Genomic DNA, 21,759 nt, shown 5'->3' with positions numbered 1-21,759 from the left:
CTACGGTGTTGGATTGGAGGGATTCTCGACCACCTCGGGGGCAGATGAGAGGCAGCTCCAGGTGGCTGGGGAAGGTATGGACTGAATATCCTTGTCTTTATGTGTTGAATGGACGGAGAGTGACTTCCTCCCTCACAGGGGGTGCTCAGTATCAAGTGGTGCCCTTATCCCTGATGTGCTGCACCATCTTCATGGAGGCCCTGTGTCGGCGCATTTCTCAGCGGAACGAGTGTGGGAACGAGCAACGCAAACTTGTTACTGGCCCTCTATGTTCAAAGACATTCGACAGTGGTGCGAGCAGTGCCTCCCATATCAGACCCGCAGCGCTCCTGTGCCTAAGCACCGGGCACCAATGGGCGGATCCCAAGCGACTCAACCATTCTAGAGAGCAATGGACATTCTTTAATTACCAGTGACTGCTAAGGGCAACAGATATGTGTTAGTAGTAGAAGAATACGTTTCCAAGTTTTTAAACCTGTATGCTCTTCCTAATCAAACGGCCAAATCAGTAGCACAGTGTGTTTGAGGATTACGTGCTGGTACATGGCGTTCCAGAAGTGGTTCACAGTGACCAGGGCTGGCAGTTTGAAGCTGGGGTTGTTCAAAGACTGTGTCAACTTTTAGGGATAAAGAAAACACGCACCACGGCATGGTCGAAAGATTTAATAGGACTCTCATTGATCAACTGGCCAAATCATTGCTTTCCTGCGGAGGTGAATGGGATAGTTATCTGAAACAGGTGGCTTTTGCCTATAACACATCTGTTCATGCTTCCACTAACTCAGCCGTCGTCCTCCTGAAGTCGACTACCATCTCTCTGGTCTTGGCCACGTTCAGAAGCAGGTGATTTCTACCGGCCCACTCCACAAAGTCATCCACTACTTGTCATGGGAGTTCACAGGTAGGACCCAAACGCAAGACCACAGGAGACAGAAGTTAATAGAAACAGGTTTTATTTAGCCTGAATAAAGACAGGAAGGTGTGCAGCCCGTGGTCCGACACCAGAGAGTGGGCTGGTCGACTGTGTGAGTCCCGTGGCGCGACGCACAGAGCACATGGCACACAATAACAAACGGGGGAATGACAGGACACATGAGGAGAGGAGATCAGGGGAACCACACAACGGGTCAGACCGGGATCCTGACAGTACTGCCCTGTACTCCTCCCGCCAATCCCTTATACAGCCGACCACTGCAGAGTCATCAGAGAACTTCTGCAGATGGCATGACCCTGAGTTGTATTGGAAGTCAGTGGTGTACAAGGTGAGCAGGAAGGGAGACAGAACAGTTCCCTGTGGGGCTCCAGTACCACTGACCACCGTATCAGACAGCACACTGCCCAGTCGGACAAATTGTGGTCTGCCTGTCAGGTAGTCAGTGATCCAGGAGACGGTGGACACATTAACCCCTCCTGCTGCTTCTCACTCAGCAGCAGTGGTTGGATGGTGTTAAATGCACTGGAGAAGTCAAAGAAAGTGATTCTCACAGAGCCACCATCCAGGTGCGACTGAGCTCGTTGCAGCAGGTAGATGATGGCGTCGTCCACTCACACATGGGGCTGGTATGCAAATTGCAGAGGGTCCTGTGATGATTTTTCCTGCGGTCAGAGGCGGGCCAAGACCAGCCTCTCCAGCACCTTCATCACATGTGATGTGAGGTCAACTGGTCGGTAGTGTTGTGGAATATTTCTTAAACTATTTGGGAGAAAAGTGTAAAGTGTTTTCAAATCAATGTCAAATGAAACAGAGTCTTGATGAAGGATCAAAGTTGTAATAGAGTGGTCTCACCTACGTCACGATCTCCTTAGTTACGAGGTCTGTCCGCCATGTTGGAGTACATACAGATCCTACATGGCGGCGAGTAAACAAGGAAGTGTGGCGAAAATACCATACTTTGAATCACTGGATAGTGCATCAAAGGTTCGCTACCTGGCCAAATTGAAGGTTATTGGTAATGCAGATCGTTTCAGTGCCGATCCTACTTATCTTCCATCGGTAAACTACGCCAACATCTACACGTATCTCGTGAACACCCCCAGTCCTTACACAAAAGACGAGTTGGAGTGCTACAAAGGGCTCGACGCTTATAATCAGTTTGTCAGTGGATGGGTCCGAGACGTCAAAGCAACGGTCGTCAACAATTCTCATCTCGTCATTGGAAGGGTAACTATATACAGATCTGGTCCGATATTTAGCAATATTCAATGTTTACGCAGTGCAAACAGACACGTGTGTTTGTGTACATTGTACATGCATGTCATTGTGTGCGTGTGTGTAGGAATTAACTTTCAACTAACCCCTAACTTCATCCCCCCCCCCCCACACACACACACACACATATATATATATATATATGATCTGACGTTAAACTCATATCAAGCAATGCTGAGGCTGCATCTCTGTGTTTCGCCTGTTGTACACGCTCGACGCGTCTCTGGCACCGACTGCTGTCACGGGCCGATGAAGCTTCGGTAACCTTTCATGTCCAAGTTTAATTTATATTTCCTTTATTAAATACTGTTCACAAACGAATTAGTAAATAAAATCACTGACCACTTATAAAGTGATCCGCACATACTCTAGTGTACGCCAAATTCCATCCCTTTATATCTCGAGAGATGCGTGACAGCCATTTCTCGCGACGTCGCTTGGATAGCTCCTTCGTGTCATTTCCTTGATGTGTAATGACCGCTGGCAAACGAAAGAATGATTTCTTGTCTCTATCAGCTCTGCTGCCACAACCAAAGACAGCACAAAAGTTCACCATGATCGATAGGTTCTGCGACTCAGCCGTGCATGCCAGTGGCTTTGTGTGTACTCCAACTAAACTCCAGCTAAACTGTGACGTCACACGAGACCACTCTATCGTCAATTTATTTGCTTGCAAGCAAAAGAGAGAGCAGTTCTCAACAGACACGTATCGCAGAGTCTCGTGAGGAGTACCCTAAAATCATCTTCATGCATGCTACCTTTATACCCACAGACAAGAGAAACCAGCTGAAACAGACCAGGGGAAGAATGATGGAAGACAGACATTTGTGCTGAAACAGGCAATGTCTGGTGTATTCCCTGCAACAATAAAAAATAGGCCTGGTTCTATGTCGAGGCCATATATGGCCTGCAATTGTCTTCTCCTGTGCTCTTTGACCTATGTGGATGTTTGTTGTTAAGGTAGAGGTTTATGATACAGCAGGCGCTGTCCGTCTAAGGAGAACTAAGCAGAGAGCAGAATAAAAACGTTTTTTCCTATTACAGTAGTCATTGAGGCCAGATGGTGTCGTCTTCTTAGGTACAGGAACCAGGCACGACATCTTCCACAGCACCGGGACTTCCTCCTGCTTCAGGCTCAGGTTGTAGAGATGTTGCAGGACATCAGACAGCTGGATGGTGCAGGTCTTCAGGACCCTGGGGCTGATGCCATCAGGTCCTGCAGTCTTGCCTTGGTGGAGTCTCCCAGCTGTCTTCTCACCTGGCCAGTCGTCACAGAGAGGGGGGGGGGGGGGGGGGGGGTCATAGTGTCGGTGGTGGCAGAGCCCTTTGAAGTGGAGGGCTTTGAGTCCATGCAGCTCACCAGGGGGGACAGAGGGAGGTGGTGGTGTTTGGGAGGTGTGGTGTGTGGAGGAGACAGATGAGGGCTGTGAGCTAAACCTATTGAAGAAAGAGTTTAGCTCGAGTTTAACCCTGGTTGTCTGCCTCCCACCTTGAAGCCGGTTATCTGCTTCATCCCTGACCACACCTCCTTCACGTTGTTCTGCTGGAGTTTGGCCTCCAGCTTCCTTCTGTAGGTGTCCTTGCACTCCCTGAGCTTCACCTTCAGGTCACGCTGAACTGTCCTGAGCTCGTCCCTGTCCCCAGACCTGAAAGCTGCTTTCTTCTTGTTAAGAAGAACTTTCAGGTCACTGGTGATCCATGGCTTATTGTTATTGTTGAATTAGGCACAGTATATTGTCATAAATAAAATATATCTCTCTGAACGTGCAGACCAATTCACTGATGCTTAAATTAACCTATTGGTTATTTGGCTGTGTACTGTTTTTACATCATATATATTTACTGTGTTTAATGCAATAGCTTATTTCAACTAAAACATCTCATCATATTTAAATCATACACTTTTAATAAATATATGTGTAAATAGGTTATGAATTTGCTGTTAGTATCAGTGTTCACTGTATTTCAGCGAATAAGACTTGTTTTAATTCACTACATTTTAATAATATAGGCCTACTCACAATACATAGTTGGGATTGAGAGGTGGTGGGCCAGCGGACTGAGAGCATCGTGTGTAAGTATGTGTGTGTGCATGTGGGTATTTGATGTGACCCATCATCTTCATGTGTATGTGCTGATATGGAGTCAGTTTAGGAGGATTGGGTATAAATGCATTATTTCATTTAAAAAGTTGATTTTTATTCATAGATAGTATTCATGTCATTTGCATGCAAAATAGGTCTACTCAATCAGCGGGGAAAAAATCCAACCCGCGGCAACACTTCAAAAGTAGTCCAATTCTGCGGCAATACTGCCGACATCTACTGCCAACATCTACTGCACCCTTTTATACAGATTTAATGGGACATTATAATGTATCATTTCATATAGCACATGCTGTGGGCTGTATGGTGGTAGTACTGCTAATATTAATGATAACTCCATCATTAAGATTGGTCATTTTGTGTAACCTAGTAGATTGTTTGGGGAACAGGATTTGTTTTTTATTCATTTATTTTTTATATTTTTGTACAAATTCTTGTTCAAAATCCTTTGAGATGAAGGTTTTTTAGGATTTAGAAAGGTACTTTCCATCTGCTGTCCCTGGGCAGAGAGAGACACTACTACTTAAAAATACAATGCATGCAAATACAATTTTCAATATAATAATAAAATGACCAATAATAGTTATATTGTTACTGTAGGAATCAACTAATTGTCAACAGTTATTTTTATTGAGTCAGGTCCACATAAATTCACTTTGCTCAGTAGGTGTTGTCTTCCCTTTTAATTTTGCGTGCAGAAGCAGAAACAGAAGTGTGACTTCACAATCACTTACATATTCTTCATATCTTTAACTCACATGCTGTATGACCATGCATACAGCATCCTTCCCTTACACAGCTGCTTCTCCTATAGACTAACTGAGATACAAAGTTGGGGCCTGAGAGATTAGTAGCAGCCACGGTTTTCATTTTTCTTTGTATGCTCAAAAATATGTATGCTGCTGTTGACGGGTCAAATCTAAACTGTACTGTCACAACAGATTATCTCCGCTGGCAAACCCCTTGAATAGAAGTAAAGCTCCCTTATTGCATCTCAGTAATACATGGAACCCCGAGCTACTATATTTCTATGATTCTTTTTTTCCGCTCACCCCTTTTGTTTGTTTCCTTCAAAGGGGATGATGCATCAAAGGCATTTTAAGAAATTCCATATGCCAAAGGCTGATAATCAGTGACAAAATAACTATCTATATATTCACCTCGCACAGCGGCAGCAGCAACACAGTTGAAGAGTGTAGCTGCAGAGCAGCAGCACTCGGTCGCTCTCTTTCATTGTCTTCGCGGACATCTTTTAAATGAACATTCTTTCTCACTGTTTGTCTGAGTAACAAAAGCTTTTGTTCCTTCTTCGTCAACACATTTCACTCCGACTTCCTTTCCCTCTAGACAACACTGATAACACCATCCCCACTCCCACTCTTGCTCTGTTTTATGTGTCCTCTTCTGTCTGCCATCCTGCTTCTATTTCTTTCCCCCCCATTGCTTGGATTCATCACTTTAAATCCTGCCTCACCATATCCCCTTGTACTCTCTCCTTAAATGCCTATATCCCTCAAGCATCTGCTCTCCTGTTCTGCCCCCTCCCTTCAAAGTTGTTCCCCTTGCCCTGCACACAAATATCTCTCTTTCCATTTTCTACCCCATTTCTGCGTTGCCCTTGAGTTTGATTTCAGGGACACAGAAAGGGTAAATTATCTTCTGCGAGCCTCTCCCGAGACTTCCTGGCTCTTCTTTGCTTTCTTCTCCCCACCACCTTCTCCTGCCCGGTCTCCCCGGTGTCCTGCCATGTCACCTTGATGGCAGTACTATCTCACTAATGACTTGGTCACAAACCCAGCAGTCCCCTTGAAACAGACTGCGACATTATAAAAGGCAGCTCACTTCTAGAGTGCAGGTGGACACTTGAAGAAGTAGTCAAATACCAGTAGTCATGCTATTGTAAATCCTGTTGTTCTTTGTAAACACATACCCATGGAAATTAAATATAATGAGGGTGTATATGTGTATTTTCAGAGCCTGGGTTGTGTAGTGGGTACTGAAGTGTCCTGAGAACTCTTTGTTTCTGCTGAGACAGCATGTTTTCTCTCTCTGGTACATATAAAGAGAAACATCATCTTTTGGCACATTGTGTCGGTTGTTATCAATGGCTTCACTTGCACAGTTCGGTGACTGGCGGTCAAACGAAGAGGCTCAGAAGTGCTACAGGACTGTCATGCTAATAATTAGTCATCACTTATAATGCAGGATAATTTGGCAAACCTGTAACATTTAAATGAGCGATGGCGCAGGTAACTTTATGTGAATGAGATGATGGATTTGGAGGGTTGCAACCTCTGATGCTTAGCGAGCCGAGAGCATGGAGGCTGGAGGTGGAGGAGCATTGTGTGTAATGAAAGACAACAATATGATAAAGATAGGGGGCGTGTTTAACACAGAGGTCATGATTTACTACAGAGTGGCCTTAGGGAAAAGATATATGTGACATGATGTGGGAATCATAATGGAGAAAGAGGCCAATATATTTACTGGTTTGAAAATACATGTGAGAAGAGTGCTGAGTATACAGAGTGGATAATGATAAGGCAATCATTACTTGTCAATACTCTTGATATACTTTCTTGCAATTCATTTGTTTGAAGATTGACTTCAAATGTAAATGTTGGATAGTAGACATTAAAGCATCAAATCTTCATCCTAATTCCCTCATGCAATGTGCTTTAAAGATTACAGGTGTGATTACTGTTTGTTGGCTCATAGGGCAAAACTCTTTAGAATGACACAACCTAAAAATGAGATGGACCGCAGGAGGTTTGAACTGTTAAACAAATAAACACATTGCTATGACGTGCATGATGTTTAGCTGAGAGATACAACTGAAATCATGGTGACATGATCAGCTAGCTTATTTCACAAGAGGAAACTCACTGCTCTGAGTCCGACAGCAAGTGTAGAGTTTCTTTCTTCAATAAACGGTCTTTGGCTGTTTTGTGGAGTTTAATTTGCGCCTTCTGGGACGTTTCTCACGGAGTCAGCATTAATTAACCATATCTAATCGTTATTGTTTCTCCTGGCTAAATCTGACCGTTCCAGATATGAGAAGCCTTCTACCTGAATGTTTTCTACATTGTTATTTGCTAATAAAATGGAGTATACTAGCAGTATTTTTATTAAGCCATCGCACACAATACTAGTGTAGCATGTATGCAATCTACAATATGACTGAAAAGGTACAAGAGGAGCATAATAATATGCCTATCCTACATTCTTATCAATTCAAGCTAACCTTAAGAAAATAAAATATAAAAAAGAACAAAAATATATATAATTCACACTTGTAACCCCCAAAATGACTTTATAAACAATTATTCTAAAGCTTGATTACCACACCTCCACACAATAAGATATGTAAGAAAGTATAAGTGGGCTTATAATTTAATACATGTTGACAGGATTGCTATTTACTGACATTGTACCATTAATATAGTGAATGTGTTGTCTCCATGTTAATTTGGAATCAAAATCAACCCCTAAAAAACTCCAAAAAACATTCATTTAGTTTTCATATTTATTAAGAGACAATGCATTAACATCCAACTTAAAGCAGCATGTGGGAAGAAACATGTAGCATTGTTACAGATATGATTGCCGTTTTTTTGTGTGAATGTGTTTCTTGGAGAAGCATTGATTTCATGTGCCAGACTGAAGGACAGCTGTTGATGTGAAACCACCTGCCGTAAAAGTGTCGCTCGATGTGTGGACTTGGAGAGTGTGCGTCAGCTGCAGCCTTGTCTTGATTAACTCTCCTCAGAGGATTTTACCGTCTGGCTTTAAGTGACACTGCAGTCTCTGTTGGCACAATGTAGAATCCTCGTTTGAGGGAAAGCAGAAAAGGAACAGCGTGGAGTGAACATGAGTCCTCCCGGTACTCCTCGTCAGGTGATCGGCGGGCTGGTGAGAACTTCACTCCATAACAACCTTCCCAGGTGTAATTCAGTAATGTGCCTCAACCCAGCAAAGTGAATCCATGTGCAATGTATTACTGTCACCTACGTCCTGGGAGGAGGCTTGGAGACCATTACGGCTTTAGTTCTTTACATTGAGCGCTGTATTAAGTGTCTCTGTCAAGCGTGTGAAATTGATACTAGAAAAAAGGTAACGGGGCTGGCATTCGTTCATATTGTCACACAGTGCCGGTGTGCTCCAAGGCGTGAGAGACACAAAAAGGAGCCGAATATGAAAGTTCTGAGAGACAATTGATGATGAGTTGGGCCTGAACAAAGCACTAATCACCAAGTGTTGTACCTTCTTCAGAAATATGTCAGTAAGCTCAAGATGTGGTGTTGAAAGGAACAGCGGAGAAGCGGCAGGGACAGAATTGGGCACACGTCATGACTTTTACTGGTGTAAGTTTTGACACACATGTAGCTGTGTGAATTTTGCTGTCACATTAGATCAGGGTGCTGCAATAATTAACAGGACCTGTCGGCGCTCCTGCTGTTGCTTCTGAACTTAGAGCTTTGATTTCTGCGTTGGAGGTAGAACTGAACTGCTCGCTTTGTGTTGTAAATACCAAAATAGATTCTCATTTTTTCCAAAACCAGAATGACAATGACTATCCGGAGGCCACGCAAAGACACAGAGTGTGAAAATCGAGGCCACAGCTGTTGACTTCTCACAATCATTTTGAATCTCCATCTCCACTTCCTTCCCCTTTCATAGGAGACCTGGCATCAGAGGATGAGTACCTGGAAATCCCATCTATCTCCAGACAGAGAGCCGGGAAGTATGAATGCACAGCCGTCAACGATATTGACACAGACGTCCAGACCGTCGACATCACCGTCAACTGTGAGTCAACTGCTTGGCTGAAGAATTGAAACATTTTGTATTTGAATTAACAATGTTGAAACAATTACTCATCAATAACAATTCATCAACGAGTCTTTTGGCAGAAAAATAATATACAATCATATGATCATGTAAATAACTTATGAAGAAAAAAAGTGCTGAATATTGTCAGGTTCAAGTTTCTCAAATATGAGCCTTTGCTGCTTTTCTCCATCTCATAACATTATTATTATTATCATACTCTGCTGATTTAAATTTTAGAATTTAAGTATTGCAGCTACAAAATGTCTTATCGTTGACTCAAGTTATTTGTGTCAAGTGCTGCTGATTATAACAGTATGATTTTAAAGGTTTAAATGTCAACTATATTAATTACAATTAATCAATTATAATAATGTGCTACTTGATTTGGCTAAGTTGATAGAAAACGGAAAATCTGTTTTTCGATAAAAAACAAGACATTTGGAGGACATCACATCGGGAAGGGAACCCAAGGAAAGTCCCCATCTAATTGAAACTATTTTCTAAAATGTTATTGTTGAAGCCATTCATCATTAAATCAAGAAAACAATCAGTAGATTAATTGAGAGTTACGACATGGCTGCATAGTCACCATTGTTTTGGCTCACAGACATTTACCGAGGCACACAGAGCCCAGAACAAAAGGGAGTATTTGGGATCCACGACTGGACCGAAGTCCACATTTTGCTCAAACAGCTACACTAAAATCGATTCGATCATTTTGCTTCTCTGCTGCAGGAGACACAGGATGGATTGTAACAAATGAAACCCTCAACAGTTAATTCCATCTCACCAGTGTAGGAAATACCGTATGATTTGAACTCCTACTTCCTGTTCACTCGTGGTCATGCTGTAGATCATCATGGCTTAGAGGAGAGAAGGCCATCAACCCATCTCCTGATAACCTTGACTCGTCCTGATCTCAGTGCTCTCATGTTGTTGCTCATAGATGCTCCAGCTGTATCGGAGGGCAGAGACATCGGAGTGACTCTGGGCCAGAGAGGAGAGCTGGAGTGTGATGCTGATGCCGTGCCTGAGGCAGACTTTGAGTGGTACAAAGATGACAGAAGGTAATTACTTTCACATTTGAATTTTACGTGAGGCAAATGGAAGAAGCGTGTGTGTGTGTGTGGGGGGGGGGGGGGGGGTGCGTGTGCGTGTTTGTCAGTTTTCACAGTTATTGGTGGTCATTGATCAGCTTTCAGTCATACAGCCATTAAGATTACTGCAAATTGGTCCAAGTCATTAATTAAATTACTATTATTATTGCACTCAGGCCCATTGGTAATTGGGCAAGGGACTTCCCATTTCACAAGTTCACGTTGCACTCACTGTGTACTTTCTCACATCTAGGATCCTCAATGACCTCGATGGCATGGAGATTATGAATTCTGGATCTCTGTCGAAGCTGACCTTTTTTAATGTGTCCGATGGAGATTACGGGAACTACACTTGTGTCGCACTCAACAAACTTGGAAGCTCTAACACAAGCTTCCTTATGTATGGTGAGTACAGGAATATAGGACATCTATAGTACTACAGAGAGGGAAGTACAACTAAAATGCTGTCGTTTATCTGTTAAATGTATGTTTTAATAAAAGTAATAATATTAATAGTCCAACTTTCTTCTGCACGTTACATCATTTAGCTTCTATCAGTTTAATTCAACCTTTATCCATTTCCTTTTATCCAAAGCTGTTACATTTACTGTGATATGCACCTAAATATTCCCCTATTTATGACTCAAAAAGAAAGTAATGCATTTATGTGCAGGCAACCACAGATTGTTTGGAGTAAATATATGAAAGATGAAAGATAAGATTTCACATCATTTAGTTCAGACCATTAATGTATTAAGATAACGTGATACTGTTCCATATTAATTCTACTACACCTAAAACGTTGCCAGGCCTCCACCTCGTCGGTCCTGTAGAGCATGAGAGTCCTTCTGTAGCTCAGCCAGCTGACATCCTGCTCTCACTGTGCAATGAAGAGATGCACTGCTTATTTCAGTCAGTGACAATAGTGATCTCTCTCACGCACCAGGTGCCAAATATCCTGCAAATATAGTGAGGAGCATTAAAGTACAACACATCTCCGTCTTTGGGTTAGTGGGCTCAGAAGCTCCTCAGTGTGTGTACACTGTATCAGCAAATGTGTCATCACAACTTTATCAACACTGAGTGATTGTCAGCGTTAAAATACTGTAGTGTTTCAGCTTTGAACTTGAATTCAGCCACTATTTTGGCACTATTACCAGTTTGAACACTATTACCAGTATGCCACTGTATGCCACTGTGCAGCCACAATGTTAAAGGTCTATTCAGCAGCACACCTTTTCACAAGTGCTGTCAATGATTTGTTGCTGCTCTGTTTCCAATATGTTGCTCTGTTCCATTTGTTTCCCTGGTGTAGTCGTAATTGAACCCACTAGCTCAACGCTATTGCAAGGTTAGTATTCTGCACCAGCATGCGCTTCAACTGTTGTGGATGGAAAGTATTAACTGCATGCTGACCAACCGCCATTTTCCCAAACTGGAAGTCAGGCTGCACTGTCACTGGACCTATACGCAGTGTCTGACATGAAGAGACAAATGCATGCTGGGCTCTTTGATCATTGAGCTGTTTGTCATTACTCTTTGTTCTCTTCATGAATGGACATGTTAGAGTTCATGTGTGGCAGGCAGCAGGAATGTCAAAGCAAACCACCATACCAATGTCACATGAACTTTTATGAAATTGGCCATCACAACCCGTTTTGCTAACCATGTTTCATCTTCTCCTTTGCAACCCTAACCGCCTCGCTGTGTGACACCGCTTCATTTTCATTTTTGCATGCTCTTCTTTCCAATGTAAGTATTCCTCATTTTTCATTATCATCATTTGTGCTTGTGTGAGTGCTTTTGCCTTCAGTTACTGCTTTTCAACTGTACGTCCAACACAGACAATTGTGAAAAGCAAACACAGAAAGTTGTAGAACTTTACTGCGAGCTGAACCGTTCCTTGTATCTGCCGAACAGTGATAGCAGATTGTAGATATCTGGTGTATATGAGCCCTGTGTGTTTTTAGAACAAGCATGTGGAGCCGTGGCGATAAACACCTTGCCCATCATGTCATTAATGTGTCCTGGTGACTGGTGGTTGCAGCATCTTGTCAGCAGAACCACTTCATTAACACAACATAATTGTATTAATGGCTTTGATTTTGACTACGAGTGAACGTCATTATTGTAATTAGCCATATGCAGGATTACGGATAATCCACTGTGGCAGGGTAATTGGATAGATGCCCCAAAGGAAACTGTGGTGAACTCATGGAAATCCAAGGGAAATGAGTAGTCATTGTGTTCCAAGCTTCAAAGACAAAAGTTCAAATGTGTCCTCGATCCTCATACAATGCATCTTTTTGGATGGAACTTGCCTCATCCCTGAAAACAGCATGATGAAACTATTATGTGTTATAGTTTTATCATTGTGAAATTGTCTTGTTTTTTAGCTGTGCAAACACTGTAATACTAGAATAATACATAAACATTGTATTATACATTACTCAAAACATTACCTTTTTAATAAATCGAGGGCCAATAAAATAAATAATCTATAATCCCCGTTATATATTTTTTCTGTTGTAGCCTGATGGATAAGAATCAGATGGACCACTTTTATTAGAAATGAGGAACCAAAAATGATCTATTGGTCTTTATAGTTTCATTTATCGTTCTAAAGTGATTCTCAGTTGGTCGGAATGGAAACCTGCTGAAAAATACACTTACAAGTGCTGTTCTTCACATAGTTTACACTATATATTATATATTTAATATATTGTACTGTAGTCAGAATGCTAATCTCAACCAACTCATTAATATTGATTCATATTAATTCTGCTGACAGACTGCCAGTTACAACTGACCAAAGCAAAGCTGGAAGTGAAAGCATCATTTTAACTAAATCCTGTGTTATTAAGAGCAGTTCTCAGAACTAAGAATGCCTTTTCAGAGATAGAATGACCTTCTTTAAGCAATAGATGCTGAACAATGGTCAGTGTCGACCCTTGGTGCTGCACTGGATGCTGCAGACCATGCCCTTTTGATCATCCCACTCAGAAGTGAGTGCTAGCAGCAGCAATAAATAGCTCACCTTCTGCCTCACCAATGGAAGCTTCACTGTATCGTTGTCATTTTAAGTGTTCATGTATGCTTCTGGAAAATGACTGATTCCTTTCTCTGGTTTCCTGCTTCCTTCCCCTTTATCATCCAAATAATTATGAATCCATATGCAGCCATTTCTGTTGAAGAACACAAGTATTCACGACATAATGCTTGTTGATTATATCCTGAAGGTATCACACATGTCTTTACTTTAGCAAGAGAGAACCGACCAATACAATACGGTTGATATGCATACCATTTCTATTTAGGAAATAAATAGAGATTCTAGAATGTTGTCTGCATATGATAATCATTGCAAGCTGATAATGACATCAATAATATATGTTGGGGACAGAGATAGAACCTTGAGATTCTCCATGCCACTGATGCTCAGGAGTGCTGCAGGAATGAACCCTCAAACAGGGAAATGAATCAGCAGCTTTGTGCTTCTGGTTCCTTCCTCTCAAATCCAATGTGTTTCATTCCTCAGTGCCGGAGATAGCCATCGGTGGAGGCATTATGTTTTCTAGTTGTCGGTCAGTCCATTCGTCCATACATCCGTCTGGTTCATTTTTGTGAACGCGATAGCTCAGGAACGACTTTCTTCAAATTTGACACAAATGAAGGATGAACTGATGAGAATGTGATGGTCAAAGGTCAAAGATCACGATGACCTCTCAAAACACATTGATGGCCATGACTCTAGATACGCTTGATAAGACCATTTCACATAAAGGTTTATTAAAATAGATGAATAAAAGTATAAAGTGAGGACATGTTGGGCCTGCAGTGAGTAATTTTCAACATTCATTAACATCACTACAGGCAGCGTTGTGATCATACAAGTGAGATGCTGCAGATACATTCACTTTAAACATTGTGCAACTTGCAGGTATATTCATAAAAAATGTTTCCTATATATACTGTAAAAGTATAAATAAAGTAAAAATTCAGATCTCATTATGTTTCTCTATAAATGTATTTGCTGTGGCAAATTGTATGTGAATCCCAATCCACAGAGGTACTTCAAGTCCTTAGAGTCTCACATAATCTCCACCTTAATGTCATGTGACGAATAAAACCTTGTAATCCATACCTCCAATTCCCCAGTAAACAATACACAGTAATCACTGTGATAACTGTAATCACTAATTATGTACACTGGCATGTAGAAACTACAGATACACTTTCATCATTTTTCACAAACAGAACTACAGATGTGCGCTGCTAAAGTCACAGTATTCCCCTTTAGACTCCTGCTGGACAATAGGAAGTTCATTTAATAACTTGCCTCCAGTAGTGATCACACAAAGAGGAAAAACTACTTCAATGGTGAAACTCACCCAAGTGTTTTGCTTTTCTTTTCCTGTCAGGACCGAGAGCAGTTCAGGATGGTAGCGGCGGTGCGATGGGAGTGCACTCACACACCTGTCTCCTCTTCTTAGTGTTTCTGCCGTTCCTGCTCAGAATTTGAAGAGGAATGGATTTGAACACAAGTATTTTGTGTGCGTGTGCGTGTACGTGCGTGTGTGTGTGTGTGTGTGTGTGTGTGTGTGTGTGTGTGTGCGTGTGCGTGTGTGGGTGTTTTTTTTTGTTTTTTCAACCGGAACCATAAACTGGTGCACAGTGAGTGCATGAAATATCCTGCTACATAATGATGTTGACCCACTAAATAAGTACTTAAAAGTTGTCTGTTGTTTTTTGTTTTGTTTTTAGATTTCAAGGATGTAACAAATGCTTCACAGAAATTGAATTATGTTGGAAATGTTCTCTCTAAATTATATTAGTCTGGATCATCTCTTTTTTACTCATAGTATGTCTGAGAGAAAAAAAGATTTTTTAATTGTGGTGTCTCTTATTCAAATTGATTTGTCTTCACTTTTTAACCGCATTGAATATTCATCTCAACTCCGGGAAAAGGCAAATGTACAATAAGTATGAGAGGTGAATGTTAAACACCTGAAAGTCAAAGCGAGACAGTGAAGCAGGAGGACTGTAGGTTTCCCTGAGGCTGAACGCCTGCTATTGGCATATCTGAATGTGTAATGATTATCATTCCGTCTGGTTGTTGAAACAGAATCGTTCTTGACGTGTTATGCTAATCTGTTAATTCTATTTTTTTCAGTGATATTTAGTTTTAAATATTTTTGAGAAGGGAAAATATGAAGTTGTAATTATTTCGGACAAATATCTTAGTTTTATGTATTTTCTTCTGTACACAAAAATGGTGTCAAGGATACTTACGTTATAATTATGTAGTTAAAAATGGAGGGAGAGTCGACGTCTGACTTAAGTAATGCAAATGTATTAATGCTGTTGCTACTTGTTTGAACGTCATGCCGTTTCTACACAACACAGTTATTTGAGGAAATGTTTCTGTTCATGTTGCAAAGCAGCACTGGAGGCTCAGAGGCCACTCAGTCACATCATGCTAATAGAACATAAACACCAATAACCCAAAGACTAGCAGCTCACACAGCACCACGCTCCATTGGATTTCTGTTTCTAGTCTTAACACATGGACACCGTTTCCATACTATTGTCTTTTCACAAAGAAGAGGGTAAACATGTTTTAATATGGGTTTAACATTGAGTCATTGGGAAATCTAAAATAACACACACCTTTGAACCAAAATGTACAGTATGTGGTTCATGACTGTGAGATGCTCATTCTGAACATGACATTCCAGCTCTTATTGAAAAGAAAAGAATTGCAGGCGTACTGTACAGAATGCGAGCCGATTGCAATAACCGACAGTGATCGGAGGTCCGAGTTAAAACAATATACTACACCTGCTTCATATGCGGCTGGCATTGTCAGAGAGCAGAAGATATGTTCGAAAACAAAGAAATCATACCTGTGTTTTATCATGGAGGATCAGTACACACAGAGGATCTGCAGCGAACAGGACGAACCTCCGTTATTTAGTTGTGAGCGTGAGGATTTTATGCAACAATCAGAAACTTCTCACAACACACCGGCAAGAATTAAAAGCCGGTGATTTGTCTTTTTCAAGTCTCTTGTGTTGGCAAACTATTTACACCAACTGCCACACTTAGGTTCGCCCCGGCAGCGAAGAAGAGCTGAGTGACAGTAACAAAAACGCAGGATTTTGTTGTAAAGGCTACTGGTCTTTTTTTAGACATCATGCCCATTTGTGTTTGTGAACGTACAAACACAACCGTCTACCGGCTGCACTGCACAGCACAGTATCGGACTGTGTGCAGCACTAGAGGATTTGCAGGATTCCATTCACACAACATCAAACAGGAACAGCGAATTACATCGAATTAGTGTGTGTCTGTTTAGTGGCGGGGCAATGATGTGCTTCTTATTATCCTCGGCTCCGATTGAGTGTTTTCACATGTGGTTATTTTTAAATGAACGCGCGGCAGAACCAATGATCTCTGCTCTGTTCACACTCACCTTTCCCTCCCTTCTTCCCCTGGCTTGCCTCAGCTCTGGTGGGCTTGTAGTCTTTCATCCATATGCACACACTTCAATTTGTCTTTTTAACTCATTTAGCATCATTGTGGCTCTCGGGGACAACAAGGTTTGTGCTTCTCAATGTCAAAATGAGCCAAATCAAAACGGCATGAAACAGATTGGAGCATTATTGAAATTGATCAGAGTAATCATCAGCTGAATCTGACGGGCCAATCACGCTTTGTTTCCACACACAAGACAATGAGAGGGAGCGAGAGGGAGACTATTATTCATCTCCAGCACAGTGATGTTTGGAAATGACATGGTAATTATTCCTCCCGGCTGGAAGGATGGCACCACTGATCCCGTCTGTATTGCCACAAGATTAACCACATTTAAGATGAGCTGAAGTCAGATCACCTCCCAAGGAGGTCCACATTGGGGTCCCTTCAGAGGAGTTTGCATGAAGTGGTTGCTGTCAATATGCACAAGCAATCACAGTCTCGCTGCTTTGAGTTCCCTTGAATGGTTGGAAAGGGAGCCAACACTTCGCTTAATAGTCTGCCTGTGTAGCAGTTGCGTACTCTCCGTTGTGTTTAATTCAGGACACGATATCTTTTGATGGCTGGTAAAAGACAGAACAGCTTCAGTGACTCTCATAGACAACGTTGTGGTCACAAGCTCCGGAACACTGTTAAATCAAAAGGGACAAATACTTAAGCTAACTGTGGTTAGCATGTTACTCATGCTAAATGCTAAATGCTAAATCAGTTAAAACCATTTGCTCTAGAAATTATAAATTAAAACAATTATACGAACAAAAAGGGACTTCTAGACATCTCTATATATATATCTCTCTCTCTATATATAGATATATATAGATATATATATGTACATCAGACATGGAATGAGATGTTTCACAACGGAGCTTGTCACAGGTCAACCTACCATGAAAACAGCTTGCTTCAGACTAGTTCATGAAGCTGGGCGCACCACTAGAGTCTGCAAGCAGCCAGCAGAGGGCGCTGTTACACACAACCCACTTGTCTCCATGGGGAACTAATGATACGATGTAAATGATATTTAAACAAGGAAATAATATGAAAATGATAAGGATTAGCAACAACTTAAATAATATAGTAATACTAGCAACCAATGGCCAGTGATGGCAAGTGGAATCATTAACTCTGTTACACCTGGAAATATCACTTAACAAAAAAACACACACACACTCACACCTCATTTCTTCTCTCTCTCACACAGACATTTTACTGAAGTAAGACAGTTTCTTGTTTATTTCTTTTTTAGGACAGCCAAGCACACGTAAAAACTGCTCATTGATTTTGATCTGTTTACTACCTCTGAGCAGTTGCTCAGCAAGTTGCCCAATTATTTAACTACGCAGCGATCACCACTTAAAAGTACTATTTATTGACATGTGTTCACGGGTGTGTATTGTGAGTGGGCTGTAATGCTAACACCACACCACTGTACTGTCAGTTTAGTTTCTCCAGGAGCATCACAGCACTCCACAGGTTTATGAGAGGACAGCGCAGACAACTGCATTCCATTGCTTTGTCCTTAATAACTGTCATATTGTTTTTTCATATCTATTACAGTATCATTTATCGAGTCAAGCACACTGAGGACAAACCCATGTGAGCGCCTACCTTTAGAGCAGATTTGTATAAACCAGCAGGGCTGCTGTCAAAATATATCTCCAGATGAAATGAGAATGAATGTGTTTTTCCTCACACGTAACCAGCGGTAAGGAGGCTGCTGTTTAACTGACTTCATCTAATAATCAACCTAATAATAGCAACGCCATATGGTTACTATGGCAGCGATTGAGAGTTGGGGCTGTACTGAGAATCACAGACTACCATCCAAAACTCTGCATGTTAATATTCTGACTTAAGATGATCATTAAGAGGAACCCCGCCAGTTCTCAATGTCAAACAAGCATATCGTTTTTGAGCTCTGATGAGATATGCGGTCACAGTGAAGCACTGAGCCGAAGAAGCCACATCGAGCCGAAGAGCAGTCTGGTCTCTGATCTGAGGATGAGGTACTCTGCCTTTTCAGACGAGATGGAAAACAGTCGGCAAACCTGTCAGATCACGGCTGGAAATCCCGCTAGATCCTATTCCTACAGTTTTGGCCTTGGCCACATGCAGCTAACAGAAAAGTACCATCTTCATTTCCTTGATCTCAAATCCCTGCTGTTCTAAACGTGTAACAACACAAGGCGCGTGGAGACAACCTGCTTCTTTAAAGGCTTAATTTGGATTCTCTTCTGACCTGAGGCCTTTTGCATTACTTTGCACCAGTGTGCTCTCTGCATTATGGGTACTGGCAGCCTCAAGGTTAGACAAGCCGGCTTGCAGAGCAGTTAAACAAACACAATCACATTTCAGTTAGTGAGACAGTGGGAAGTTTTGTGTTGCGTAACACAGCTATTTGCCATGTTATGGCTCATATAGTTGAGAAAACTCTAATGAGCTCCCAGTTGGCCTGTATGTTGTCCTGTTAGCTGGACTCGTCCTCCATTCTATAAGTCTCACAAAATGTGATGATTTTAATTGTTAGAATAATATAAAGTTAAAACTGACATTGTTTCTCCCTGTGCTGAATGCTTCCCACAGCTGCATATGACATGCATCACTGTCAGGCAAACTGAGCACAGAAAGTGTTGACGTACCTGTTTCTATGAGAAATGAGCAACTGATTAAAATCATTTACCGTCTCTCTCTTTGTCAGCAGGCGTACTGCAGTTTCTTTGTGACTGGCATTAGAACAAGTCTGTGCTTTCTTATTAGAGCAAACGCTCCAAACTCCCACCAAGCATGACTTTTCTTTTAAAGATATACACACTGCAAGCCCTGTTCAAGCCAAACGTATAATGATGAGACCGAGCAAAGGAAGAGGATCTCGGACATATTTCTGATCCAACCCCAAAGTTCAGCTAGGAAACTGCACTAAGAAGGCCTGAATACACTTAACTTCTCCTGTTCTGACTCTAGTCAGCCAATTCTGAATCACAGCCCATGAAGGCTTATATTTTGGTGGTAGCGCTGCATACGTATGGTGATATGACCAATTCCATTGTCTGTGTAAAGACTGCAGGATTGCAGGACTCATTCTCTCGCTCCCATGCTCCAACCTGGCCCGTGTTTGCTTGGGCACGGCTATGGCTGTAGGGTTTTTCTTCATCTCCATATGTGCAAGGCAAGAGAGCAGTCTCTGAAGAATATTTGATACCAGTTAAGAAAAATGACTTGTATTGCACCTATCAGATAGTACTATTCATTTTAGCTGTTTTGTGACATTTGTGTGTTTTGCATTGGAGTCTGGAAGAGATCATTTTTGGATGTGAACTTTGGTTAGAGTCCAACCTTTGCTTCAGCTGCCAGGGGGAGTATCATTGCAGACGCATGAAGTTGTCTCATGATCTGTTGGGCTTTATTTTGAATGATTCACAAACAGAAGATTCTGCCCTTTGCCTGGTTACAAGTTCACAGGGCTCTCTTCAGATTGGATTGTTTCCAAGTGGAGGGGGACCTCATGCTATTTGACTCCCTGCATTGTAAAGGATTGTTGGTTCATATGTATTTTCTTGATGAAAAGTGTGTGCTCATATTTAAGACTGACAATAATAAAATGTTATATCTTAAAACGGTGTGTTGTGCATTTATTGTTGGAGTTGTTTTCAGCTTGTATTGCCCACAGTGGCATCTATCCAGAAACAAGACAAACCTATTGATTTTCTGATCCCTAAGAAGTCCTGAGCTTGGACTGAGCTCACTATGGTCTGTCCGCTACATTACCAATAACTGTGAACTGCAGTTTTCCAAATGACACCAGTGTGTCTTTAAACCTGAACACAGTCTTTTTTAAGGGTTCTGGGACATTAATTATGTACACCCGCAGCAGGAGGTCTGCCATAACTCTGTGATGCGTCTCTCTTTCGCTACTGTAGCTGCACGCAGAAGCTATTTCCTATTCTCATTCTTCTGCTCTATAGATGATACTTGCAACACGAATCTGGAGGTTTCCACTGTTAATTGTCAATGGTAGTGGTGCTTGTGAATAATAATATAAAGCATGTCTATGATATGTAGAGTAGTTCAGGTTTTGGACTTTTTATTGCATTTTGGGTAAGCAGTGACAGAAAAATGTCTTTGCAGTTCGGAGCACACTGTTGTACTTCAGACTCGACAAATATTTAATTCATGCAAACATCTGCTCTCTGCAGCTGAGAGTTGCTCCATACACCAGAGAGTGAATATAGTGTTAGAAAGATAAAATAATGCCTTATGTTAAAGGCCAGTGTCCCTCAAATCCAAGCTAACACAGAAATGCACAATGTCAGGCCATTCCAAGATGATTAACTGCATTTCTGTGGCAGTATTGCTCTCTACTCTCTGCTCTCTACTACCAATACCACTAAACATGTTTTGACTTTTTGTTACTAAAGAACAATAAAACTGAGCATTCAAGGGACACAGCTGAGCACAAAACACTGAAACCAACACCATCTGGTAAGGATTGCAGCAAAGAAAGGGTGTGTTCACACCAAGCATGTTTGGATCTAGAATATTTGGATGCTCAGTACTTGTTCGAACCAGAAAGAGGCACAGCGAATTCCAGTCCACCCTGTAAACAAAAGTGGAGCTTCAAGCTTGGTGACCTATTGGCTTTTGAAGAGGCTTCCGTTGATTGGTGCTAGTTTTGTTCAGAGTCAGGCTCCATTTAATGGGATGGTGCAAAAAAGCTTCCCCCACATTGTACTCTCAGGTTCTCTGTTGCATTACAGCATAGTCACTGTTTTGTAACTAGTTAACAGCTTAACACAATTGAACTTTGTGAAAGTACTACATTTTCTTAGTTTCCGCAAGCAAATCCACTGATTGGGCCAATTGCATTGGAATCCATTGTTGGCATTCCAGAATCTGACAGGACAGAGCGTTGACTTGAGCCTGATTTACAGGTGGCAGTTGTCGAGGCTGAAACTCACACCCCACAGAGAGAAGGCCGGAG

The 21,759-nt window shown here is 41.7% G+C and overlaps 1 protein-coding gene across 2 annotated transcripts in view; it reads left to right on the top strand.

Moving 5' to 3' along the window:
• Positions 1-20,386, top strand: part of ntm (neurotrimin) — a 567,086-nt gene extending 546,700 nt beyond the window's left edge. For both annotated transcript variants that reach the window (XM_079283737.1, XM_079283736.1), the window contains 5 exons: positions 8,995-9,123; positions 10,094-10,214; positions 10,498-10,649; positions 11,560-11,595; positions 14,666-20,386. In XM_079283737.1, the coding sequence (XP_079139863.1) occupies positions 8,995-9,123; positions 10,094-10,214; positions 10,498-10,649; positions 11,560-11,595; positions 14,666-14,766 (539 nt within the window). In that variant the 3' untranslated portion in view covers positions 14,767-20,386. The remainder of the gene's footprint in view (positions 1-8,994; positions 9,124-10,093; positions 10,215-10,497; positions 10,650-11,559; positions 11,596-14,665) is intronic.
• Positions 20,387-21,759: the final 1,373 nt, after the last annotated feature.

Source organism: Melanostigma gelatinosum (genome assembly GCF_949748355.1).
Source record: "Melanostigma gelatinosum genome assembly, chromosome: 14".
In the NCBI taxonomy this organism is placed as follows: domain Eukaryota; kingdom Metazoa; phylum Chordata; class Actinopteri; order Perciformes; family Zoarcidae; genus Melanostigma; species Melanostigma gelatinosum.
This window is presented reverse-complemented; position numbering and strand designations above follow the sequence as displayed.